The sequence below is a fragment of the Lampetra fluviatilis genome, chromosome 36 (genome assembly GCF_964198595.1).
Source record: "Lampetra fluviatilis chromosome 36, kcLamFluv1.1, whole genome shotgun sequence".
Lineage (NCBI taxonomy): Eukaryota > Metazoa > Chordata > Hyperoartia > Petromyzontiformes > Petromyzontidae > Lampetra > Lampetra fluviatilis.
This window is the reverse complement of record NC_136310.1, coordinates 5275387-5302231: the sequence shown is the minus strand read 5'-3', so window position 1 is coordinate 5302231 and position 26845 is coordinate 5275387. Positions and strand designations below refer to the sequence as shown.

At 46.0% G+C, this 26845-nt stretch overlaps 2 protein-coding genes across 6 annotated transcripts in view; one reads left to right on the top strand and one right to left on the bottom strand.

Annotated features, from left to right (window-relative positions):
* The window catches only part of HDLBP (high density lipoprotein binding protein), a 38474-nt gene extending 33871 nt beyond the window's left edge, over window positions 1–4603 (top strand). For both annotated transcript variants that reach the window (XM_078873218.1, XM_078873219.1), the window contains exons 24-28: window positions 172–315; window positions 783–962; window positions 1877–1993; window positions 3430–3558; window positions 3727–4603. In XM_078873218.1, coding sequence (XP_078729344.1) covers window positions 172–315; window positions 783–962; window positions 1877–1993; window positions 3430–3558; window positions 3727–3819 — 663 coding nt within the window. In that variant the 3' untranslated portion in view covers window positions 3820–4603. The remainder of the gene's footprint in view (window positions 1–171; window positions 316–782; window positions 963–1876; window positions 1994–3429; window positions 3559–3726) is intronic.
* Window positions 4604–7818: 3215 nt separating this feature from the next.
* ANO7 (anoctamin 7) overlaps window positions 7819–26845 on the bottom strand; it is a 53054-nt gene continuing 34027 nt past the window's right edge. For 3 of the 4 annotated variants that reach the window (XM_078873213.1, XM_078873216.1, XM_078873217.1), the window contains 9 exons: window positions 25828–25939; window positions 24346–24400; window positions 23224–23321; window positions 22156–22292; window positions 17922–18127; window positions 17119–17261; window positions 16303–16393; window positions 15021–15155; window positions 7819–11402 (listed from right to left, as the gene is read on the bottom strand). In XM_078873213.1, coding sequence (XP_078729339.1) covers window positions 11376–11402; window positions 15021–15155; window positions 16303–16393; window positions 17119–17261; window positions 17922–18127; window positions 22156–22292; window positions 23224–23321; window positions 24346–24400; window positions 25828–25939 — 1004 coding nt within the window. In that variant the 3' untranslated portion in view covers window positions 7819–11375. The remainder of the gene's footprint in view (window positions 11403–15020; window positions 15156–16302; window positions 16394–17118; window positions 17262–17921; window positions 18128–22155; window positions 22293–23223; window positions 23322–24345; window positions 24401–25827; window positions 25940–26845) is intronic. The other variant, XM_078873214.1, reaches the window with a different exon arrangement.

Below are 26845 nucleotides of genomic sequence, written 5' to 3'. Positions count from 1 at the left end.
CAGTAGTATTCGCAAGCATCAAAATCCCTTATTCTTGTTTTGGGTCTGGGTTGGTACAACCGTAATCTTTGTTCATGTCACGAAAGTCACCGTCTCATTGTGCACAAGTCTTTGAGGCTCTCATTCTTTTGGTTGAGCTTCACCCAACAAAGTGACTTCCCGCTCTCCTAGGCTCTGCGTGGTTTCAAGCTGACGGTGTCTGTCGACTCAAAGTACCACCCCAAGATCATTGGACGCAAGGGGGCCGTTATCTCCCAGGTCCGCAAAGACTACGATGTCAACATCCAGTTCCCGGAGAAAGACGGCGAAAACCAGGTGACCCGTGCATTGTCTTTGTGCTGGTGGCCTTTTGCCATTCTCTGGTCTGACATTGTTTGAGACTAGGCTCAAAAGAAAGCTGTCTCTGGTGTGGACCAATCCGTAAAAAATATTCTGGTGTCACTTATGGAATGATGTTGAATTGGCGAGTGGTCCCATTTGGCAGGATAATCTGCATGAGATTGAATAACCATGTCGGTTCTCAGTATCATTAATCTTTATTACGAGGACGTGCCAGTGGTGGAATGAGTTGGCCGTACCTCCGTGCTAATCGGAGATGTCTGGGAAGGACAACAAACTAAACAATTAAAGCAGTTATGATGAAATTAGTTTTAATACTAGATTTAAAAGTGCGCAGCTCCAGTGGGTTCCTAATATTGGAAGGAAGAACGTTCCAGACGGCCACAGTAGCGCATCTGAAAGCGCGTGCAATTCGGTGACCGTTTGCACCGTTTTTTCCACAGGATGCCATCACCATCACTGGCTATGAGCGCAATGCGGAGTCTGCGCGTGAAGCCATCCTGAAGATCGTGGGCGAGTTTGAGGAGATGGTCAACAGGGATGTTACGCTGGACCGCCGTGTACACTCGCGCCTCATCGGAGCACGCGGCAAGGCGATCCGCAAGATCATGGACGAGTACAAGGTGCCCTCGCGAGCAATGACTTCCTGGGGCGCCACTGTGGCGAGATGTTAACTATTTTGCCTGGTATACAGGCAGTTGTGGATTCGATCCCAACTCTGATGCCTGTATTTGCTGTTTGCACGTTCTTCCCATGATTGCATGGATTTCTCATCCGGGTCTTCCGGTTTTTCCCTCCACATTTAGAAACATGCGTTTAGAGTATTTGGCTGATATAAAGTTCTACAAGATAAGCCACTTCGTTGAGCGAATTTTTGGCCAGGTGACGTAGACCAGTGGGTCGTACCTGTTAAAATAAAAAATACTTTAGAGTTCAATCGTTTTTTTATAGTTTCTACTTTGTTTGCCGCTCATTGAGCTCGACTATCCTATAATTTAAGGAATTGATTGCTCTCCTGACTATCGTTTTGATTACTCGAATAATTGGATAAGACACAGGGGTTAGGGGGGGGTGGGAAATAAGTCTCACCTATGTCCCCAAGTGCGCCGCTGTTGGTGACGTTATTCGTACCAGAGGCAACATCATGCTCGCCTGTGGATTGTTAGGGTTGTTTCCCGCACTCAATATTCAACACCAAAAGAAATTCGTCAAAGGAGCGATCGTGCTTAAGCAGGACAACCACCATAGGGAGCGAGTGATGATTATTCAGAATCAGAATCTTTATTTTACCTGGAGGAATCAGATGACCAATGTCCAGTTGGGGCGGGTCTGCGAGTTACAATTCCTTATGCTGTGGTTGGATGTATTGCAGCATTGCAAGTACTGTGAAGGGTTTGGAAGCCATCATCCAGCAGTGGATAGAAAAGGCTGATGATGTAATGCGGTTACTGCGTCATTAAAATGCACGACCAATGCATTTGGTGCGCTGTTGTTTCCCGTGATGACCAAACCTGAACGCTGCCCTTGGCCTGCGCAGGTGGAGATTCACTTCCCGCAACCAACTTCCGATGACCCAGACCTTGTGACTGTGACCGGTCTGCCTGAGAACGTCGACAACGCCGTGGACTACCTACTCAACCTCGAGGAGGAGTATGTAAGTCCTCGCATGAAGGTCCACGCGTCGCAAACGTCTCTTGGGGCAGGAAGAACCGTCGGGTATTTATTGTCAACGTTTAACGTTAACATTTTGATTGTGTTGTTGTTCCCCCCCTTCCCCGTGTCCGACAGTGCTGAATGATTATATTGTATTTCTAACATTTATATCCGAGCTGGCATGTGGCTGAACCGTGCGGGGATGTCCTATTGTTGTATCTCATCAGGACGTTTGGGTGAATGGTCTCCACCATAGGGATGCGGAGGTTTTACGCAACTTTAGTTTAGCAGTGCCAACAGATAATGAGCATCGGGAATGGTGGTTAATATTCGAAGTTGAAGCATTTGTAGAGCAGTGCTTAATTGGCTCTACTGAATTTGCGATGGAGTGATGATGGTTGTTAAATTACATTGATGAGGGTTACTTCCAAAGCACAGTGACTGAATATTAAACTTAGAAGTGTGCTGGCTCAGAAAATATTTTACGACAAGCATTCCTCTCCTAGAGTTGGTGCCAACAAGTTGGATGAAAACAGACCATTTCTAGCAACAAAGTCATTTGTCAACACAAGGAAAAAAAAACTTTGACCATAAATATTTCTGAGACTCATATTTAGTTTAGCTATAAAAAAAACCTGACCCCTTTTATGTGGATATTTAATACAAATTATGCGTACATTAGATTCGATTGTATTCAATAAATGCCTGTATAGTCTGAATTGTTAACACGGGTTAACTAAATTAAACGTCACCAACATGAAAGAGAACTGTACATGGATACTCATCCAGAATAAGTCTAAACCATTGAGCATTGGTGGCTATAATTTACAAAGAGTACTGATGTATTCTAATAATAATGAAACTGGTCTATTTGTCTAACACTGCATCACTGCTGCCTGTCACTCAATCACATTTGCTCAAATTTATTGCAATGGTGACACGACACGAGGACCACAATGCACCTCATCATAAAATGGTGTTATTCTTTGGGTTTTTTTTCCGGTAAAGTCACGTAGGTAAGAAATCAAATCAATTAATGAAAATAACTACATTTTCATTTATTTTATTAGATTTTTTACCTACGTGACTTTCCCGAAGAAAAAAAAACCAAAGAGTATGAATCCTTGCAGTCACGAAAGCTTCAAATCTAGAATTAATGGTATTATTTTTGCATGAAGCTCAGAAGCAGAGTGCTTTTTGTTACATTTTTTCGTGTGTTCGAAACCATTATTGATAAATTCGTTGGCTCTCCATCCATCGTGCTTTCAGGATAGATAAAATCAGGGACCAGTTTTGTAAGATGTCTTTTGAGCCAGAATATTTAACCTGAACCACCCTGTAGCTAAGAAGTTATCGCAGTCCCCGCGTGGGCTTGTGATTCGGGAAGTTTTTTTGGACGAGTGCTGACTTAGAATATTCGCTGCGTGTCGTTCTCAGCTGATGGATGTCTCGGAGAGTGAAGAGGCGCAGTCTTACGTGAAGCCATCTCGCCACGTCGAGGCCCCCAAGCCTCCTGCCAAGGGCTTCGTGGTGCGAGATGCCCCGTGGGACCAGTCGGCCTCACAGGTCAGTGTTTTGCACATATGGCCCCATTCTGCTGCTTGTTGTTTTTTTTTTAAAAACACTTACTGATAAAACCCAATGACATTGATCCTTCGTAGAGAAAGTGACCACTGAAAACTGTTTTCGTCATTCGCTGACTTGTGGTGGGCATGTTGTGGTGTGTGGCTTTAGGCTCCTGACATGACCAGTTCCGAAGAGTTCCCAAGCTTTGGTGCCGCCATCGCTCCCCCCAAGTCTACTGTGTGGGGACCAAAAAAATTCTAAACATTGAGATTGCTTGTGGCAACTCTCACAGTCAGCCATTGTCGTGTTTCACCCCCCCCTCCATCCCCCAGTTCCCTGCCTCCCCCCCTCCCTATCCTCTACCATTTGCTTGGGGACTAGCTTATTCCTTTAAAGACCCCTCTTACGATTGCTTAAATCTTGAACAATTGATTGGTTGGCAGACACATGAAATAACTCTCTTTACCCCCGTTTGACCAGTTTCTTGATCGCCTTGCCCCAGTTGGCATATCTATTCAATTGGCCGAAAAGTTGGTTCTGTTTTATTTTCAAAAACGAGAAGCAAGGCCATTCACTGCCACAGTGTGTGGGTGTACCTTGTGAGCGTAGCATGTTTTGAGCCTATGATCTTCCATCTTCCCATTACCCCCATTCCCAACCGAGTGTTTACTCTCAGTGCGTAATTTACCCTCACTACTGCGATTAAAGCAGAACGGCTACAGCAGACACGTCTTATGACGGAAGACGAAGTGAAAAAGATAAATCATGCGGAGTGAGTGGGCACAACACTAAAAGCAAAAGTTGCAATCATGTCAATGTCCTTTCATTGAAATGTATTTTGGGATTATGTGAATGTTTTGTCCTTTTACTTATAAAAAAAAAACATGTAATGTAAGGAGAAGAACATAAATTCCAGTAGCCTTAAACCTGAAGTGAGACGTTGTTGGAAATATGCACAATAATAAAAAAAAAGCTAAAAAAATTAAAAAGTATTTCTGTATGAAAAAATACTTCAAAATACTATTAAAAGTACAATTAGAGAAGCGCTTGTGTCTTGTCATCAGTGCCTTGCCACTATACATGAACACACACACACACACACGTTAAGATGTTTAAAATATATTTGATATTCCTACAGCTTGGTGATTAGTGGCAATTGCCACTAATTTGTGCATGGGGTGTGTGGTGAGCTCGATAACCAGGACTTATTCGAGTATTGCTGTATTTTTTATTTTTCTGGAATTGGATGTGTCTGACCATCAAAATAGAAAACGGCTGTTTCCACCATAATACGTGTGCCTCATCTCATTGGATGAGAACTCGTGCTGTCCATGATGCCAGCCAGTTCAGATTGTAACTTGAGCAGGTTACCAGCGGACAACTTAACCCTACTTGTGTTGGCAGTTCAGAGTTGGGGGCCCCAATTCCAAGTGGCATCAAAGCCTCACCATTTGGCTGCCTTTTGGTGAAACGTGTCAACTTCCATAAAGCACACTCAACTCCTCTTAGCCCGCACAGACATGGGGTACATCTTCACATTTTCTTTCTCATTTGTGCGAAGGAGGGAAGAAAAATTATTTGCTATGCTGAATTTGCAACCACTTCTAGGTCCATTTCATCTCATAACAATAGTTTTTACCCTTTCTGGCAATCAAACAGGTGTTAAGATGTTTAAACACCAAACAATCCATTGTTCAAGGAATCTTGTCTGCATTAACCACACGTGCTTGTGAGTTGTGAACATGCAAACAAAAAATACGCTATAATATGCATTGACTGATAATATACATAATAGCATATGTTATTCATATATATATGTATGCATATATTATCAGAGCATGTGTTTTGTACGCATGTTCAAAAACATGCTTTTACAATATATGCATTGTCTGATAATGATATGCATAATATATAAATATATTATCAGAGCATGTTTTTTGTTTGCATGTTCGCCACAAGTACGTGTGGGTAATGCAGACGGATTCCGTTCAAGTAGATTCTGTTTGGTGTTTTAACTTCTTCACACCTGTATTATTGCCAGAAAGGGGTCAAACCTATTGTTATATTTTGCGGGCAAGCATGGCCGATAAAAATTGGCGTGTGTTGTGTGATAATTGTGGAAGCCACTGGAGCTCTATGCACTTTCACATTTTGATTAAAAACCTCATTTCTTTAGAACTTTATTTTTGTGTTTAGCTTGTCCCCCCACCCCTCACCTCCAATTAACATGGTTGGCTACGTACGGTGCAAAAGAAGTTCACCGTACACAAGGTTAAGCCCTAAAGACTGCAATGCTGGTGTCTAGATAAACTTAACAATGGAACATGGTTCATAACATGGCCACGTGCACACTCCACATGCTTGGAAATTACAATTCGTCATTAGATCAGAAGTTGCCCAGCAAATACTAAGGCTGGAGCCTATACAAGATAATTCAAATATAAGCTTCAACAAGCGATGTATGTAGTAGGGCGAATGCATGAATAACTAAATCAAAGGCCGAGGGTAATATGTCATCGCATAATAGTCTTAAAAATAGTTCAAAGCAAAGGCGCAAAGATAAGGTATTCATTTTTTCAAATCTAGGTTGAAGGAATCTAGGCAATGGATGTGGAGAAGCCTAAATTATGAAATTAACTGAAATTGAATTTGATACTAGCAGGTGGTCTTACAGGTATCGTTGAACAACAAAAAAACAACACTGATATGCGCGGACACTTTAAACATCGTAACATTGCATTTATTTCATGCACACACAAGGCAATTATCAAAGCGTTGTAAAATTGTGGTTTTACATGTCAAACATGCGTATGTTAGTTACAATGCCGCCGTATGCAAACCGCCCTTTTTGATAATTTGCATCGCGTTAGAAACTAAAAAGTGCTTTTTGTTGCTGACCATCGCGGATTTATGTCAGAAGCTTCAAGATAAAAAAAAACACCAGTGATCTACTATAATAACTTGGCCAATTTACATTGCATCAATGTTTTGCATGCTTATAGGAAACGGCCGTTCTTTAAAATGTACATATCGCGGATATTACGTAGCAATTTACAGTCGCGTATTATTCAACAGAGTAAACGTTTCGCTGTGCACATTCCGTATGATGGCGCTAATGCGAACGTGCCCAAAAATGAGAAATGTGTGTGTCCAACATTTAGTCCGTCTCGTGCGAAAGGTCCTGATTGTTGCCCATCTCCATACCTAATATTACAAAGCATAAAAAACACGATTTCATCATTTAAGTTCTCCGACGACGTCCGTTATTTACGTCGTAACTCCGGTTAGTGCATGTCTTTTGTTATTGCAGCATTCGTTTTGCGCACGTGCAATTTAGAATGATGACCAGCATGCCTCTTGCATAGATATCCCAGCATTCTTCCATGTTCGAATTTGTATATATACAAGTGTACTGCGCGATGACGCGCCTTCTGCGTCTGTCCTCACGAGGCTAACACTCGTTGCTGTGCACATTGCCCCGTTATTTCGCTGCGTAGATTATGGATTGTTCTACCTCCTTGAGAGGTGATGCATGCATGGAAAGGGCATGGGGGGCGGGCTAGGTTTGGTTGCCGAACCTTTCGTGTGCTTGTCACTGAATCAAGTTGCCCACAAGTGTGATTCCGTTTCAACTTGGCAAGATCGGGAGGCCGTTAAAGAAGAATTGTTGGCTTTTCTGACGTGAAATGGACGTTGATGTTCCCTTGCAACTTAGTCTGAACGCGAAGACCGTCGTTTGCCCAGAATAATAACCACAAACTCAACATGGTAAATTACCTGCAGTTAAGTTGCGTAAAAAGCTAATATTTTAGAATACATATTGATGTTAACGTCTCCTTTACAAAATATAGTGAATCTCAATGACCGTGCAACCTGGTTAACATTTCGTAAAAGATACCAGGGAAACCTGATGTTGCATAGTCCTGCATTTTGCCAACCCTTGTAAGCCACCACAAAAATAAATTGTCATACTTGGTAAGTTAGGAGGAAGAGTGAAATGTCTTTAAAGATCCTTAAGTGAATTTCATTGTTTTGATTATTCGTTTCGTTACAGCAGGAATTAGTTTACAAATGTGGGCTTTCTTACTGACATCTTATGCATCATTATAATTGCTATAAACTATAAGCTAAATAAAAAAATACCGGGTAAGGCCCACTGAACTATATAGCTCTTTTTCAAAAGCGACCTAGCCACATGATAGTCGAAGTGCCTTATGTGGAAATGTATAACAGCCACAAACTCTGAACGCATGTTGATTCTAAATGGGGGGGGGGGGGGGGACTGGAGGACCCGGAGAAAAAAAATCCACATGACCACGGGGAAAACCAACATGCAAACTCCAAATATACAGCAGGCATCGGGATCGAACCCACAACCTCCTGTATACCAGGCGAGGCAGTTAACATCTCGCCACCGCGGCCGACCACTTTTAATTTGATTGGTGTCTACAGGCTAGATCGTAAAGAAAATGTTCAATTCATGTATCGTAAGCTGAAGAATCTATCAACTGACAAATCGATAAATAGTTCCACTCCTAATTAATCATGACCATCCACCCCCCTTCTCAAATACCCTATATGGGTCCAGATTGTTTGGATAAGGCGTTTCGACTTGTGATTCTGCAGCGTGGTCCGTGTGTTTCCTTCTTGAGTGTCCTTCCCTCCGTGGCTGTTGGTCAAACATCACAAAGCATCATGGGGAAAAAATAGCGTTGATGTTCAGTGAAGCCCTTTGTGAACCCTAATTATATTATTCAACACAATTAACTATTGATGGAAAGTGCAGCCAAACCTTAATTACTTCTATTACATATAATTGTTTTCTCACGTTACCCGTTGTTCATAGTACATTTCTACAGGTTTTATTATCTTAACATTTAAAATGCACACAACTTCATATTAATGTATTGCACCATCATAAACTGCGTTAATGCGATTCAGAGTACAGGGTATTAACACTGCTTGCCTCGCAACAGACAAAAAACACTTTCAGAATATACCACGCAGGCTCTGTAGCTCTTATACACCTGGTGTGCTCCCTGCACAGGGTTCCTTCGTTGAATGCGGTAGATGCGTTTTAAAAAAGATGGGGCGCACAAAGCGGAAATCGCATAGCATAGACCACAGTCACTCAACCCACAATGCACCGCACGAGACAGCTGCCTGCCGAGTACACACACAATGTTGTCCTACCACATCCGACCCACGTAGCTGCATAACGAGTGAATTCAATCCGCACGAAGTGAGTTTTGGGTCTACGTTGGTTGGCCGCATTTACGCGAAATCGCACAAACCGAACCCGGATAAAGCAAAGGAAAACTCTTTCGGTAAAGTCACGTAGGTTTATATATATATCTACGTGACTTTACCGAAAGATGGATTCCTGCAGTCACGAAAGCTTCAAATCAAAAAGTAAAACCTGTATGTGACCTCATCTTAACCTCGGATGCTTTTTCCGAGTCCGTTTGTTGTTGTAATTTCCGCCCGAAATGTTGTTTATCCCGATTGTGCTATGAGCCTCATCATGTCCCGAGAAGAATTATATTTTCATATCCCTCGCAGAGCAGTGCAACTGTTCGTGTGGGATTACGGCCCGTGGAAGTGGGTCTCACAGAGTTACCTCTGAGATCTCTTCGAGTGACCTCCGGTCCACACAGTAGGGGCACCACTTCCCACCTGCTCGGCAAACGAGGAACGATGTTCGTAGCGTGACGGTAAAAAAGTGACGGTAAAAAAACTATATTTTAATTCCGAGAGCTGGAATTTGGCCAAATTGAAGTGCAAAGCCAAATTGAATGTCGTGATGGGGTTTTTTGTGTGCAGTCATTTGGTGGCCGGGTTGAGAACATCAACTCGCTACACTTGAGGACCCAGTTTAATCACACACAGGTAGCTGCCTGGAATCGAACCCAGACTAAGGTGGCAGTTTTGCACTCTGACCTCTGAGTGACCTCTTTTTTTTGTAATAGTAATAGCCTCCACCACACACAGACTTCCACTCTTTTACTTTCACAATGGCTTTCCATGCACTCGCTATATATTTGTAAAATATAGAATTAAAAAATATCCATAGGAATTTATCCTGAAATGACCATGTGGATAATCCACAAAGTGAGTCGCTCCTGTACACATCTCTCATATAATTATGCTAATTGAAGTATATTCCTGCTGCAAGTCTTGATTTATTGTGACCCCCCCCATCAGTTTGTTTTTAGTGACATTGTAATGTTTAGCGTGTAAGAGGAGGCCAGGTACTCTCTCTCAGGGCTCTCTCTCTCAAGCTCCTTTAAGTGGGGGAGGGCCCCTTGCGTCAGAAGCGGGTGCGAGCAAGCCATTTCAGGGCTGCGCCTTAATCTTCACCGAATGTACAACAGTGCAATTGACTTGTACACGTGGGGAAATGCCAAGCATTACATTCCATCACTTCCTCGTTTGTCGTAGCAGGAAGGTACAATGAAGGAATTCCCATTCCATTTGTTTTCGGGTTGTACCACGTGTTGCTTGGCATGACGCCTAAACTTTCTCGCTCCACGTGCTGGGAGCTTCTTCAGGCACTGAAAGAGTTCCGATTGGCTGCTGAAGAAGCGCCCGGAACGTGCAGCGAAACGTCGGACATGCCGAATGACGCGCAGGTACGACCTGAAAACACGTAGAAGAGATGCGGAGCACAACCGTGACAAACTATGCAGCGGTAAGAGACAAATGTGATCGTGTTTAAAATCGACCCATAGAGCTTAACATTCACGAACCCACCTGTGTAAACGTAACGCGCACCCATTGCATCTTGACGACAATACGGACGGGTGCCTTAAACATTTGAGTGCAACGGGAGAAGACGACCACTCGAAGCAACGGCTGCGTCCGGCGAAATGTTAAATCGGCGGAGTGCGTATCGAGCGTGACCGACAAACATCGGCAAAAAATGTGGCGATCCTCGCGCTGCGTTTGCGTCCCTATCCACCATCGAAGGAACCTAACTCGAGATTTAAAATAAAAAAATTTTCAACGGTTTTACTTAACTTGATTCCTCTGTTTGTCGTGGTCAAATCTTGTCGTCAAAATTTCGTCCACTTCCCGTTGTCCAATCAATTACCACATTTTGCACACGTACTCCGATCCGGTGACAATGCGTGCCTGTATTAAAATCGGCATTAATTCATCAATTAATTGCCTCCTTTCAAGCAATTTAAATTTTTGTATGGACGCCTTATTAATTATATAAATTTGTGTCGGTCAAAAACGCCGCGGTCTCTAAACTGTAGAATCGGCTCACAAAACGCATTCGCCGCGTGTCTCAGGCGCAATTCACGCACTTTATCGACTGCGAGTTAAACCAAGTTGTTAATAAAACCGTTTAAAATTTTTTTTTTTTAAAACGAGTATATTTAGAACTGCTTTTTTTGCGTTGAGTTTGTCCTTCCCTCCGCACCTCCGATTAGCCATGGTTGCCTACGTAAGTCGCAAAAGAAGTTCAACATACAGATATATCCTCTACAGCGTGCGCGTAGTGTCCGGGAGAACGTTGCTGCTGCTGCTGCTCGTCGTCGTTTTCGTAGCTGTGCTCGGTCATTCGCAGTGCGGCAGCGTGGAGAAGTAGGAGAGGGGGGTGGTGGACAACGTTCGCCAAGGTCAAGAACGCTGCGCTGTTCACGGGGATCTCCGTTTGGCTTGGGAGCCGTGCGGTGGAGCCGAGGACACTTCACGGCAGCGAGAGAAGGGGGGGAGAGATGGACGTTCGCTCCACATGTGTATGCAATTTGCCAGAGAGCAGAGGGAGGGAGCTGTGCAACCGCTTTGATTAGCTTCGTTCCACTCGCTCATGCAGCTGGGTGGAGAAGGCCATGCTGCAAGAGAGAGAGAGAAGAGCGAGGCAAGAAAAAATATAAAAATGTTAATTGCCTAACGACGACACAACACAGCACAATGTTTTCGTGTTACTAGGCACCTGGACACTCGGGCGGGATTAACAATTCTCTCGTCCACCGATCTGACCGAAAGTTACCCGCCTTGTCCTGGTTTCCCCAGGATCATCCTCTTTCGTAGCTACCCTGGGATATCTCACAAGTTCTCCCGGCACATTGGCAGTCGCGCAATAATAGACCGGCTCGAGACGATGCATTGACATGAAGTTCACCCCCTCGTATTTGACCCCCCCTCCCCCTCGTCACACGGCATCACAAAAAGTCAGACCCCCCCCCTCTCAAATATGACGTCATAAAGCTCTGCCCCCCCAAAATATATTATGCTTCAAATCGCTTTAAATTATTGTCATTGTAGTGCGTATTTCATGTGGTGCTGCACTCTGATGTTGTAGGGAAAAACATAGAAAAGTCTATTTAATTAAGTAGAACGTGTTGTCTATATTCATTTCAAGTTGCGCATTTTGATGTGACGTCACATTTCTCAAACCCCCCCCCCCCTCGTCACACATCGTCACAAATGTCTGACCCCCCCCCCCTTAGGTGCGTGACGTCATTTATGGACGGCCTCTTAAGAGATACCCTTCATCCCACGATATGTCCCGGTTTTTTGGAGCTCACGAGTGGCACGATTCAGGTTTGATTCAACTCAAGAATCCATTCCTCCTAACGTGTCAGCAAGTGGTCTCGCTTCCCCGTGAACCCGAACTCACGTATTCATCTACGAGTATAAAAAACCAGTGTCATGGGAAGCTTGTATCTGGAGCTGAGAGAACTCGCATAACTCCATGCAGCTTGCGTTGCTTTCCACCTATACTATATAGCAGTCATTATTAACCTGTACATTTGGAGTTTGCATGTTCAACCCTTGGTCGCGTGGATTGTTTTTGCTACTTTAAACTATTAAACTATTTCAAAATAGTTTCGCATCTGCGGTGTCTCCTCGGCCCTGCTCCGGGGCCCCACTCCCTGGCTCTCAGCCCCCCCCACCTCTGCCCCCCAACTCAAAATGCAAGACATCCGTTCCGTACAGGCAGCTGTAGGAAATTACAGACACGAAGACTATCATTGCATTGCCCGAAAGCACGGTGGAAATGCCACTGGCGTATCGGGTTTCCAGCACTCCGCTGTAAGTTATTCAGTGCGGTGGTGGTTGGGGGGGGTGGCAGCTCAGTGGTCAGAGCACTGAGCCGGTACTGCTGAGACCCTGGGTTTGAATGCAGCAGGGGAGGGCAAGACACGAAGCACTGAGATCCATTCCGGTGGCCCTGTCAATAGGCTCCGGCGACACACCACAAAGCTATGGCCAACAACTAGCCGAATTTTAACCCTGTAATGCCCAAGCATTTTTTTTTTATGTGGGAAACCAACTTTATTTATGCGACTTCATCTATTTTAAATTCATAATAATTCCTCGTAAAGGTTTTTGGGTTAGATCGCGTTATTTATAAATGTGTCGTAACCCTCCACACGGCCAAACAGAGCGCCTTCACTCGAGGCGCTTGGACGTAGCTTAGAAAACGATGACGCAAATGCTCCAAGCTCGTGTGCTGTTTCATTCAGGCGCTGTCTCCCCGACAGACCTGGTTTTCACCTGAGGACGGCTGCTTGCGTTGTGGCCGAAACGTCGTGAGAATTATTTTATTATGTTTTATTTTTATTATTTTATTACTTCCCTTCTACGTGACTTTACCGAAAGAACCAAGAAGATGAATCCCTGCAGTCACGAAAGCTTTAAATCGAAATGGAACGACGTAGTTGCCAGTGGCGGACAAGGATTGAGGAATGAGTGACACCGATAGAGGGGTAACGTGTACTTCGGGATCACGAGAGGCTAGGGGAAGGATGGGAAGGAGTGGAGTGGGCAAGGGGAGATTTTTACGTTTTTTCTACAAAGCACGGCTTTTCTGCTGCCCTGCCGCAGTGTAGCACGTGTGGACCACTTTGAATTCGGAGGCTGCGTTTTTGAAATAATAATATGGAGGGGTGGCTCAACATTTTACTGTTATCATATTTGCTACAGGTCTATACGATACTTATCGCCATCTAGCGGTAGACGCTGTTACATTTTGAATTCATGAAATATCAGGGATTTTTATTGACCGTCAGCCGTAACGAGAGGTTGTTGGCTGCTTTTGTTAGGGTTTGTTCCGATTTGTCCTGAGATCAACCAACATTCCTTAGCGACACACGGGTGGATCGCGACCCACGCCTTGGCCACTGCTGGAACACTGATGGCCGTCTGTGCATAAACCGGGTTCTTCAGCACAGGCAGTCCTTGATTTACGAACAACTCGACTTACGAACGGGACAGGAATAGAGCTCGTTCGTAAGTCGAGGACCGCATGTACAGGAATGGATGGTCTCAGCCCAGTCACCAGTGTGGGTCAGAGGTCGCAAACGGGTTTTGATTCCTTACCCGTACCCGTACCCGGCCGCACCAGGGTCGCACACGGGTAGCCGTACTCGGCCGTACCCGTACCCTACCCGTTCCCGGCCGGGTATGGGTAGGGTACGGTTATCGGGTACCTGATTGCGACCTCTGGGATGAAGCCACGTTGCAGGCGCGGGTGGGTTGATTCTAGGAACTTGAATTGTGAGAAGAGACAAGACGTTGGGAAATGAGTGACAAACAGTTACTCACCAGTGACTCACGGTCTACCCGTACCCGGCCGCACCAGGGTCGCAAACGGGTACCCGTACCCGTACCCGGCCGGGTAGCCGGGTATCGGGTAGGGTACGGGTATTGGGTACCCGTTTGCGACCTCTGGTGTGGATGGGGGAAGTACTGCCCCCTGTGGACCAGAAGTGACTAGGAAAGCATCTCAGAAGTAGTTCTTTAACATCCACCTCCACTGGCCGTTATCTAAAACCCGGGGGTGTGTTTCTCGATTTTCTACGAGAGATCCGAATGGTTATTTTGTATAATGACAGGATGCCGATACATCAATCTGGGTAGCAAAAAAGATGATAATAAAAGTTATTCACTGCACGGCACTTTTTTTTGAGTCCTCGTACGGATCAGGGGAATGATTCATGAATGCAGAGGATTTCCCAGAAGGCTAATGATTGCTGCCCTGCCTCTTGGTGCATTAGGCATTCAGGCACGCGGAGAATGATCTATAACACCATCGTGATGTCCACTTGTAAAACTAAAAGTTTAGATTCCTTTTGTGCCGGATGCCATAACATGTTTTGTTTTATCTCGCCGCCTTCCTCTCATGTGACCTTGATAAAAACGAATTTAAACATCACGCACCGTCCGGCCGTTTCATTGGTTGTCATCTGGGTCCTGATCCATTAAGTAATTCGTGATGGCTGAGCTAGTGTGGTTAGAATCATCAACTCCCCTGGGAAAAAAAATCACAAGGATGTTATTCATTGATCAATGGATTTATCTGTTAAGTCTCACGCTCTCAACGTCACTTCTCCTTTTGTACGACCGCATTCGCGTGCAGAAATTAATCCTCTTTGTTGCTCCATTGCCGCAGGGAAATAAGTGTAATGAGATGCGTGTGTGGGAGATTCATTAACGAGGCCTACCACCAGAAGTTTTTCCTGATTGTCGGCCAGGGCCTGCTTGGCAAGGTAACGCTCCCTCTTCATCTTGATCTCCAGAGACTCGGGAACATCGGGCACCAGCCAGTCGATCATGCGGGAGATGAAGAACACTACATGCTTGACAAAGACAAAGATCCCCCCGGAGAGCCTTAACAGACTTTTTGGGGCAAGTGCTGTTAGCGAGCACCTATGAAGGCCCGCATGGCACACGATTGGGTGGGTGGCAAGCACCACACCCGAACGCCTTTATTTCCCCAGTGAAGATGTTCATACATCATACCAGCTACTCGTTTAAGACGGAGTCATGATGATTGTTAGTCATTTCATTTTTTTTGTTACAAATATTTTACTTCCGGGCAAAATATTTATGAAATTCCAAATTCAATCGTTGGGCGTAGATAGCTATTGTCTATTAAATTAATGCTTTGCAAAAAGTGATTAATGGCGTGGCTAGCGTGGCTATTATATGTCATACTCGTTGACTGCAATGCATTTGTTTTTTCATTATTTTATTTATTGACCAGTTGAGTAGCTACGTCAGTTGTTGGTACCACTCATGCTCGTATAACGTTGCGTATTTTGACGATAGTTCACAGTGAAATTCTGCATCCATTTTGATGTGGGAGGAGCAGTGCCGGATTATCCTAGTAGCAAAAGTAGCATATGCTACGGGCCCCGCGCTAAACGCTTTCAAGCTATCAATTTCGGTTAAGTGATTCTGCACTTGCTCTATTACTATAGTACTATACTGCCTTCAACTTTTATGAACGACTGGGTGTTTAAGGTGAACGATTTGTCGTATTATCTGGCTGTATAGCAAATGCTAAAAATACGATTACTTTACTATGCACGTAAAAAAATATTTATTTAATATTTATGTGTTTTTTTTTTAATTTAGTGTCCCTTTATAACATATGTTGCAGGCCTCGCACTAGCTTAATCCGGCACTGGGGAGGGAGCACTCGCAACAAAGCCTATTACGCGTGTTTGTCTGCATCAGTGACCCCTTTCATGTGCATAGTAAAGCAGGTTGATGAATACATGTAATAGGATCAAGCTGTCACCATTGACGAGTCACTGCAATTATCCCATAAATGGTAATTGTGAGAATATGAGGAACACTTGCTGTTGCGGATCGATTCGGGTACGGGGATAACAGGCGGAACGGACGATAGGTAGAAGCACAGGAGGAGTTTCGCCATGTCGACAAAAAAATCCACGTCGGATTAGCGTCGCGATCAGTGGTGTGAAGGAGACGCTATACCTCAAACGCGATGATGAACCCCAGGCGTATGGCGAGCAGCTTCCAGTAAAAGAGGGTGTGCTTTCCATCCTGGTCTCGATAGTCCTTGTACCTTAAACAGCACACAGCACACGGCCAGCACCATCACTTCACCTTTATATATAGAGCCATACAAAACGTTAAGTCGCGGTTAGTGCAGTGCTGTACGACACCACTGACTTGAGATGTTAACTACCTTGCCTGGTATACAGGAGGTCGTGGGTTTGATCCCGACACTGATGCCTGTATATTTGGGGTTCGCATGTTCTCCCCGTGGTCGTGTGTATTTTTCTCTGGGTTCTACGGTTTTTCCATTCACGTTTAGAATCAACATTCGTTTAGAGGATTTGACTGCTATACATTTCCACGTGATAAGCCACTTCGTTGCGCTATTATGCGTGGCCAGGTCGTTTCTGAAAAGGAGATGTATAGCTCGGTGGGCCTTACCTGGTAAAATGAAAATAGTTTAGCTTAGTTTTAATTCCCGATCGTGGCGAACATCAGTGGTGAGTGACATCTTTATCTTGATTAGATGTTTGTTGCACACAGGAACATAGGCCCGTAACAGAACGCTGGGTGACAAAAAAAATCATACGTGGATATCTTCCAGGCCTACATACCCGACGCGTTCTGTTTGATCAAGGGGGGGGGGGGGAGGGGCAAGTCTCTTTTTTTTAAGTCTACAGACTCAGAGATCCCAACATCTCATGGGCGAGCATTCCAGCTCGGCTTCCAATTCGCTCCCAGCGGTGACGTTGACCACGCAGCTGCTGGAAGCTGCAAGGGCCCGGGCATCACCTGCAGTGTGTGTAGTTGTTGACAACGTAGTCGTCGGGAGCGTACGACAGCGTGAAGTTGATGTACCCTCGCAGGTTCCTGTCGTACGTGTACTGGTAGAGCAGCTTTGGCAAGAAGTTGGACGTGAACGCGATGAGGAAAGCCTGCGCGACACACGGCAGGTTGTCAGTTGTGGCCAAGCGAGAGTGCGTAATGTGTCACATGCATTGGGCCTGCATGGCGACGGCAGGCGCTGTCGCCTTCTCAAATGGAAAATAAAAATAATCGCCCAAATGCCACTATGGCGCACGGCAATAGTGGGATGAATCGTGAGTTCGTGTCGTGTCCACTGTGAGACTATGGGTCTCTGTGTTAGTTTATAGGCCTCAGTCTGAGCCTATTGGTATCTGTATTGGTTTAAGTGCCTCTGTGTGAGCCTATGGATCTCTGTGTGATCCTTTGAGTCGTCTTTGAGCATTCCCTGAGGGCAGGAGCAGAATTCACCCATTGTGCCTGGAAACCAGCAGCTGGATTTCCAATTACACGGATTTATGGTCGCTACTTCAATTGTACCCATGGTATCCCCAGTGCCAATGGACATCTCCAATGCCAATGGACAATAAAGGTGTGAAAATAACAGTACCAAAGTTGCGGTAAAATAATCTCGTGACAATCTTCATACCGTGAACTTTGCCATCGTACCATATTGCATCGCGAGCTACGATGTCGCACCTACGATTGGCGCTTTTGGCTACGTACGGTGCGAAAGAAGTTCAACATACATACACACACATGAGCCTAGTGATCCGGGAACACCGACTCACGTTGATGATGACGGAGATGTTCACGAGGGCGTCGAGGATGTTGAACCAGACCCCGATGTCCTGAGCCCTCTCGGCCACCGGGCGCCGGTACTCGCACACAAACTTCTGGGCGTCCAGACGCAGCTCGACCCAGTTGTTGAGCAGCGCGAAGAGCGGCGCGAGGGGGAACGCCGCCACGAAGATCGTGATGAAGCCAAACTGCAGCACTGGGCCGGGAGGGACACGAGACGGAGATGGCTCTATATATATGTAGGGGTGTCAGGGGAAGGATCCCCACCAATAGGAGGGTTAGTGGGAGGGATAATCGAGGAGATATAAGGAAAGAACGGGTGGGAAGAAGGGGCCTTTGGCGGGAACGAGATTGGGACGGCTGGGGACAGGTGTGGATGGGAAAGAAGGATTAAAAGACGAACCCCCTGCAACCTTGTGTCGGCTCTCCTTTACATATATAAAAAAAACCTATAACTATAATTTATTTTTTATTTTACTAGGTAAGACCTACTTAGCTCTATATCTCTTTTTGAGAAGTGACCTGGCCACAAATGATAGCTCAACGAAGTTGCTTATCGCGTGGAAATTTATCGCGGCTAAATACTCTAAAACAAATGCTTCTACATGTGGAGGGAAAAACCGGAGGACATGGAGAAAAATCCACGCGATCACGGGGAGAACACGCAAACTCCAGATCGGTCGAGACGGTGGTGGTGGTGGTGAGTGGCCAGATATCTGAGTCAGGCAACCCATGGCACCTGGGTCTGACCCGTGACCTCCTGCCAGCTAGTTTTCGACACTTCACGTGGTTTTAAAGTGCACCTCTGGGCCTGGCACAAGCGCAATGGAGAAGTCACCGCCACTTAGTGGCAAATGGCGGTTGTTATTGTTGTTGATGAGTGGCAACCCAAAATGGTCAGTGCTACGCGGACTTTAAACAAATTGTTTGGTAATGCTGCTGCTGCTATGGCAGTGGTGCATAAGGACAATTAACATCAACAAATTCAACACACTTGTCAAAATCACTGCAATTTTTTAAGAAATAAAAAATATATTGTTGATATTTTGGACAAACCTTCAAATAATTGTAAAGTATCACGAGATAAACAATGTAAATAATATAAAAAATATGGAAAAATGTTGATGGCACATTGCGTTACGGGAGGATGAGGCACAATCCACCTAATAATGTGTTCCTGGGCCCAATCACGATTTCAATGAAATGATTTTAACTGCCCTAATTTCCGAATACACTTGAGGCCTTTTAGTAATATTATGTTTCGTGGTTGTTCTCTACACGTTTCTCAGACTTTTCTGCCTCAGAAATACAGGACAGTTACATTCCTTTTGCAATGGCGATTGGGACCAGGAATGCCCTGCTAGGTGGATTGTACCTCGTCCTCCCACAATGCAATGTTCCAGCAACATTTAATAAATTTGCTCTTAATATAAATGTAGTTTATTTCGTAGTAATATATTTTTTTATTATTGAAGGGTTTGTCTGCTACTCAAAAGCTACGATTAGGTCAATATTGATATGCCTATTTAAAAAAACCTGGTTATTAGAAAACGTTTAAAATGTAACTTTCATCAGGCTCCATGGTGTTAAGTGCAGTCTGCAAACATTATTAACTCTGCCTATGGCACCGGCAGTGGTGTGCCATGAAGAAGGTCATTACCCAAAACGGCACCAATCTTTTTTTATAAAAATACTTTTTTCGTTATTTTAGGGGCACAGTGTTATTGGTGGATGTTGTTGAGTTTTTGTTTTAGCTGAAGTAACGTTGTAAATGGTCTGTAGGCTGCACGCTGCCTGCCCTCCTTTGAAGATTACCAACCAATCTTGATTTGAAGATTTCGTGACTGCAGGAATCCATATTCTTTGGTTCTTTCGGTAAATTCACGTAGGTAGAAAAATAAAACAAAAATAATATGTCACGACGTTTCGATCGCAACACAAGCGGTCGTCCTCAGGCGTAAAAAACATATAATCCAGCAGTGGAACTGCTGAACCAGCGAGAAAGATGTTACAACAATAGGTTATTTATGTGGCGATGGGTAAGAAAGTTAGCCAGTTCGCCTCAACAATCCCACACAAGTGGGTCGACAGGGTTCAGGAGTTGCATGAGGTGGGGTTCGACACTGACACGACAAGTCTTTCATCTACAAAAGGTCAGTAATGCAACAATGGTGGCTATATTGCTCGATATGTTGTAACTGTCGCTCCTGTAACACTATGCTGTCATGTACTTACCATGAATACACGACAGAGCCCTATGGTCAGTGTTTGTCCTCACAATAGGCCCTGGCAGGGGCCAGTCAATGCGCCAAATATATTAAATGTAAAAAAATGGTACCAACTACACTGGCAGTAAAACTGGTCATTGGTATGTGATGTAAAACGCTGTATGAAACTATTTAATGGCTAGGCGTGCGACAGGGGTGTGTGCAAGGGCATCGCAAGTCGTTCGCTGTCAACAGACTTCCCCACGAGTTGTTTGAAATGACTTTCCAGCAAGCTCTACACCGTAAAGAAGAGGTCCAATTCTGCACGCGCGCACGCACGTGTGTGTGTGTAGCAGCCAGCGCGCTGCACTACGAACCCAGCCGCCCGAGTTCGATTCCCGATCACGGCCAATAATCAGTGACGATTATCCGAACCGGTCCTGGGCCTCCTCTAGGTCGACTCAGCCTCAAATGAGTACCTAGTGAGGTGTAAGCATCACCAATGGGGAGACAAAGGCGGACGGGCGTGGTGCTGGCCACGCACGCCCTCGTGTGCCATTCTTGGTTTTTCGCTAACAGAACATGCCCCATTAGCCTTTGAAGCCTGTACGGGGGATCTTTGTGTTTGTATTTGCTGATAATGCTCTCTGGGCCTGTGTAGGATCAAAATATATGAAAGCACATTTTTCCCAATTTCATGTCATTGGTTAACCGGCCTGGCAGTGCTTCCAACTCACGCCAGAACAAAGCCTGTTTAATATCGGACGTGACCTCGGGCTTAAAACCACCATCTCGGGCAGTGCTGACCTTGCTGCTTCCCATGTGCTTCGGGCCCTCTGGCATGTCAAGGCACATCACAAATCAACGCTCAAAAAAACAACTCTGAAATGTTATAGTCGAGTGATTACAGGGGGTCCCCAACTGTCACAGTGGGTGCCAATAAAAATGCAAAACTTGTTTCATCTGCCAAGCTTTAGTGTTCCACAATACACTGCATCCCCATGAATTATTAAAGACATTGTTACGGCGATGCTGCGTTGCCAGCGATGCGCAAGCACAAATATATATAAAGTTATAAACATTTTAACACTTTGGTCAAAAAACACTGCCTTAAAAGGAAAAATTCTAAACATCAATAAAATATGAATTTTCGTGGTCTCAAAGGGTGAGTGAGGAGTGATCGCCAAAATCGCCACCCATTTCCCCCCCTGCATCTACCACCGCTATCCCGACTCAACTCCGCGTTGAGCTCCCACGGTCTGACACAGTGGCGTGGTCGCTACATTATCGGCTCAGCGGTGTGCGGCAATCAGTCAATGTTTCATCGGTCTCGCACGATTGCACCTCGGCTTTTGTATATCGCGGCTCATCTTGCCTACCAATCACATCATCACGTTCACGGCCTCGAACATTTCACGCTGTGGGGCCGCTCCGTCTTCGCTAAAATGCAGCCACTACAGCTCCGTCGTAGCTTTTTTGCAATATCCCCTTACCGCTCCGATGAAATAGAAATAAAACGTGGGAACGTAAAGGAAATACATTTTCACGAAGATAAATTTGAACCGCTTTTTAAATAAATGTTTGTTGTTTCACAATGTTGAAAGCGTTGTTGTCTTGGAGGGCCCCCAACTCGTAGTGTTGGCCACCAATTGGGGGCGGGGGGGGGGCAAGGCACCCCCTCTCCCCACACGGTAAGTTACGCTACTGGTCTAACAATATTCTTTCGGTCTTTCGGTAAAGCCACGTAGATAGAAAAAAATCAAACAAATATCACGACGTTTCGATCACAACGCAAGCAATCGTCATCAGGTGAAAAAAACCCTATTTTTTTAAATTATTTTTTCTATATACGTGGCTTTACTGAAAGACTCAACGAATATTAATTCCTGCAGTCACGAAAGCTTTAAGTCAAGATGGTCTGACGATATCGGGAAAGCGGTCGGGGGCGTGGGATAGTTCGGACTGGAGGAGGTGGCGGGTAGCGGTGAGAGTGGAGCCGCGATCGCCGGCGGCTCACCCATCTCGAGGTACTCCTCAAAGAGGCCCTCGCACGGGATGAGTTCGTAGTCCTCCTCCCAGCGGCTTGACTCCGGCGCCACGTGCGAGCCACGCAGCGCGGCCAGCTTGCGCTTCTGCAGCCACGCCTTGATCTTCCTGCGGCAGGGACGCGGGGGGCGCGCGAGCCAAACAACTGATTTCTTTTAGAACTGCTTTGTTGTCAATTTAACACGTAGGCTTTCGCGACCAATATTATTCATAATATAGGTTTGTTGTGTTTAAGTTTGTTGTCCTTCCGCTCCCCTCACCCCGCACCTCGTCCGATTAGCGCGTTCGGCTACGTACGGTGCGAAAGAAGTTCGACACACATGCATCGTACCACACGTGCGAAAATCGAAAATAGAATAACTACGCAGATTATATGAAAATGACATAAAAGGGATAAGGTAGAGAAGCAGCCATGCAATCAGTTGCTTACACCACTGCTGACGGAAGGGACTCCACTGCAGGATAGTCTCGGCAGCCCCACTAGAAGGTGTTACTAGAGGCTATGTTGGGACAATCTTCCACGCTGGACAGACGTTTGGCAGACGTGGGAGCACCCGCACTTTACCCCGCCACGCGCAATCTGCCAATCGACTAACTGAGGTGCCCCCACTTGCGCTGCTGTTGGCCGTCGCGTATGATCGACGGTGACTGACTCAGCGACGGCTAGTCATGGTCATGATTATTATTATATCCATGCGTCTTCGCGTGGCTCAGTGGAGCGACTGCGGACCTCGCACGCGGAACATTGAAGAGGTGGCTCACTGACCCATTTACGCTGCCGGGTGGACAAAGGTGGTTTGGGTGCTTCCATAAGGAACTTGCACCATTGTTTAATGGTGCCGCGCCAGGACAAAATTATCTGTTTTAGCGTTAGGCTAATGGAGCGGGGACAAAACCGTTTGGACAACGAGGGGGGACATGTGAGAAAACGATACAAACGGAGGGCGAGGGTAACGGATGCACTTAGCCAACGACGGGGATCGCAATCTCGAGCCGGCTAAGCCGGTAGCCGGGGACGGGGCGGGAATGCGCTACTCACGGGAATACGAACTCCTGGATATTGTTGATCACCTGCTTCCCCACCATAATGATGATGAGCTGCTGCGCCAGCTCAATGAGGCATCCTCCAGGCCCGCACTGCGGCGGCACAGACGACGGGCACACGCGTGTCCACACGCCACGCGGTAACGGGAGAACATCAAACGCACCACTCTGTGCTTACACTGGGCTCTCCTCGGGAACTCTGGCTTCTGTGTGAACTCATGTCCTCTTTGAGCATTCTCTGAGGGCACAAGCGGGATTCGCCCATTGTGCCTGGAAGCCAGCGGCTGGATTTACAATTACACAAATTGCGTACTCGGGTTTTCCTTCGTATTCACGACTCGCGAGCTTTCCTCAGGTACTCAGTACTCCTGTCAGTGGCCAACATCGGCCCGCCGTTGTTAATAATAATAACAATTTGAAGTTGTAACATGCACAGTATTTTCTCACTTTGGAAAAGCGGGAACGACTCGGAGACACGAGGAATCACAGACGAGCAGTCGGCGGCAAATTCCCTTCCCCCTAAGCTCTGTGGTCCTCCATATATGAAGGTGTTATCAGTCAATTAAGAAAACCAGAGAACCCAGAGGAAAGCCACGTGTATGAGGAGGAAACACTATCCCATGCAGACGAAACAGATTGTAAATGTTGTGGCTTGGCTCTCCAACACACCGGTGTGCTGTACTAGTGACGAATTGGCCACGTTCTGTTTACATGACAATCCTTACTAATTAGCTGTGTCGGGTGGTGGCGGGTTTTAATGACACATTTATATATTTACGGGATCTAGCCCAAAAAACCCCATCTATTATGGAAACAGGTAGAGTCCACATCATTGGTGTACCGCCTTCTGGCGAGCCAGGGTATGGCACCTCAACATCCAGGCGCAGGGAATTTCGTAACATTTGTGCGATTCACCAATCCTCGCCTCCACCAGTGCTGGACAATCCATGAAAAGAGTTTCATAGCTCATCGGATTCCTCCAGTCTAAATAAACACTCTGATTCTGATTCGGTGCCGATTACAGGTGTGCGTAGCCACCACCCGGCAGTGTTTGTTGACGAGCGTGATGAGTTGTTGTTTTCGTGAGCGGCCGAACAGAGAGGTGCAAGGAACGTACGTCCTCATTCCTGGTGCCCAGCAGCTTCTTGTAGTGGCCAGGGTAACCCACAAACCTGTGCAAGGGCCACATGTCACCATCATCGGAACAATTAAGAAAAGTTGAACAAGTATTCATTTAACACGAGGCCCAGCCACCGGTTGCACTTCTTCTTCTTTTGTATGTCACGTGGGTGGGGGAGGGCGAATCAACAGTTTGTATTGACGATGTCATAGTTAAATGTTAAGGTCCTTCAACCAATCCAAGGCAGCAGTAGAAGCGGCATGGATTGCAGCGATAACGTCAGGGTGTGCGTGGATGGCGCACTTGTCGGTGATGCGTTTGATGGTTTGTGCACGTGCCCTGACCAGTGACAACACAATACTTAAGCCCGTCATCTCAATACTTTACATTTGGTCAACCGGCGCGGAAAAATCTATCTAAAAAGCAGAATTGTCTACGCGTGTGATCATTTGAAATGTATTAATTTTAACCTTTCCACAATTATGATGACAACTGTGCTACTGGTCGGATATCAAGTGACAAAGTCTCCATCTGGAACTCCTGTACAGCAGTCGTCCTCTGCAGGGATGAGCCTTTGCCAAGGCAATGTTGAATGTCCACACTTGGCTCAGTGCGACAAGATGAGTACTGGCCTATTGCACATTTTGTGGGGAGTCACTTTGACTTGGCCTTGGCTGGCAAGAAAATGCATTTCATTATTGTTCCTTTTCACAACAAATGTCTAAAGGCAAAGGTGCAGCCCTGCAATTGCTCACTCACTCCACTGCTGGCAGAAGGACCTCTACTAGAAGGAGCTCTAGACAGACCATCTAGAGCAGTGTTCTTCACTCATTTTCAGTGGGGAGCCGATAAGACATCAGCGTGTGAGGGCTGCCACATATTTGAAACCAATGGGTTTGACAGCACGATGATGATGGGATGTTTTCACATTTGTGTACTGTCGGGGGCCGCAAGTCAGGGGCCGCACTGAAGGTCACCACGGCCGTCAGTGGCCCGCGGGCCTTGCAATGAAGAACACTGAGATATAAGTAGTTTGGCCTACACTACCACGCTGGCCAGACGTCTTGGAATAGGTGGGGGTACCCACACTTTACCTCACCACGTGCAAAATACCGATCAACTAACTACAGTGGCACCTATTTTCTGTACACTGCTGGTTCAACAATGGTGGGTTAACTGAAGAAACTTGCGCCAATTGTTTCAACCGCCAAGCCAAGAGGTCGAATCGAACCGGCGAACTTCTGGATTGGAAGTCCAATGTGCCACACGTTTGCACCACGGCCGTTATCCCAACGAGCGAGCGCTCGTGTTGAAACGGTTTCAGAGAAGTGGGTATGGCGGATTTACATCGCTGGACACAAGGACGCTACACAGTAAGTATGATGAACTTCCTTCGCACCGGTACGTATCCCCACCCACGCTAATCAGGAGGTGCTAGCCACGATGAGCGGTGGGACGCTGTTGCACGGTTCCACGTACCGGCCCTTGAAGAAGGCCACATAGAACGGAGAGGAGTAAAAGTTGACGAATTGGAAGACGAAAACCTTGAAGGTGAAGGCATCCTCGTACTGCGTCTGTGTTCGGTGCATTTCTGGTGGGCAGGCAGAGGGACACTCGGATTAGAGAACGTATGACGGTTAATGACAACGTTCAATTTGTGTTTTTGTTTTTCTTGTGACTAAACAGGAGCCCAGTACAAAGCACCGGTCACAATAAACTTTAAAAATACACTTAACTTTACCAGGTAAGGCCCACTGAGCTCTTTTGCAGAAGCGACCTGGCCACAAATGATAGCTCAACGAAGGGGCTTTTGATGTGGAAACTTATAGTAGCAAAAATACTCTAAACGCGTGTTGATTCTAAATGTGGAGGGAAAAAACCGGAGGACCCAGATAAAAATCCACGTGACTACAGAAGAGAGAGATACCACAAACTCCAAATATTCAGCAGGCGTCATCAGGGTCGGAATCGAACCCACGACCTCCTGTATACCAGGCGAGGTAGTTAACATTTCAACACCGCGGCCCGGTGGCAACATGTTAACTCGCTGTCAGGGACAGAAACTCTGTGAGAAAGTGTGGACCGCAAGTGGGAAAACAATGAAAGTTTACATGGGGAGGGAAGGATGAGGGGAAAAATAACTAACACAGTGAGGGTAGAGAAGGGCGCAGGAGGCGTGTGATGCTCGTCTCTCAAACGGCGTACCGATGTAATGTGAGGATATATCCGGCTCACCGACGTATCACAACTCGTCATGATGATTGGCTCTGCCGGTCCTGGTCTATAGCTAATGGGGGGAAGCCTAGGGGCGTGGCCCTGACGTAATGGAAAGGTGACAGCTGTAAGTAGAGGATTGGTTCTGCTGGCTTTGGCCACAGCCAATGGGGAGATGAGTCGGGGGCGTGGTCCCGGGAGCCTACGAGGGAGTCTGGAATATTCCATGGAGGCTAACCAGGATTAGTGGAAACATACTACGTGACCCGGGTATTGAATAGGT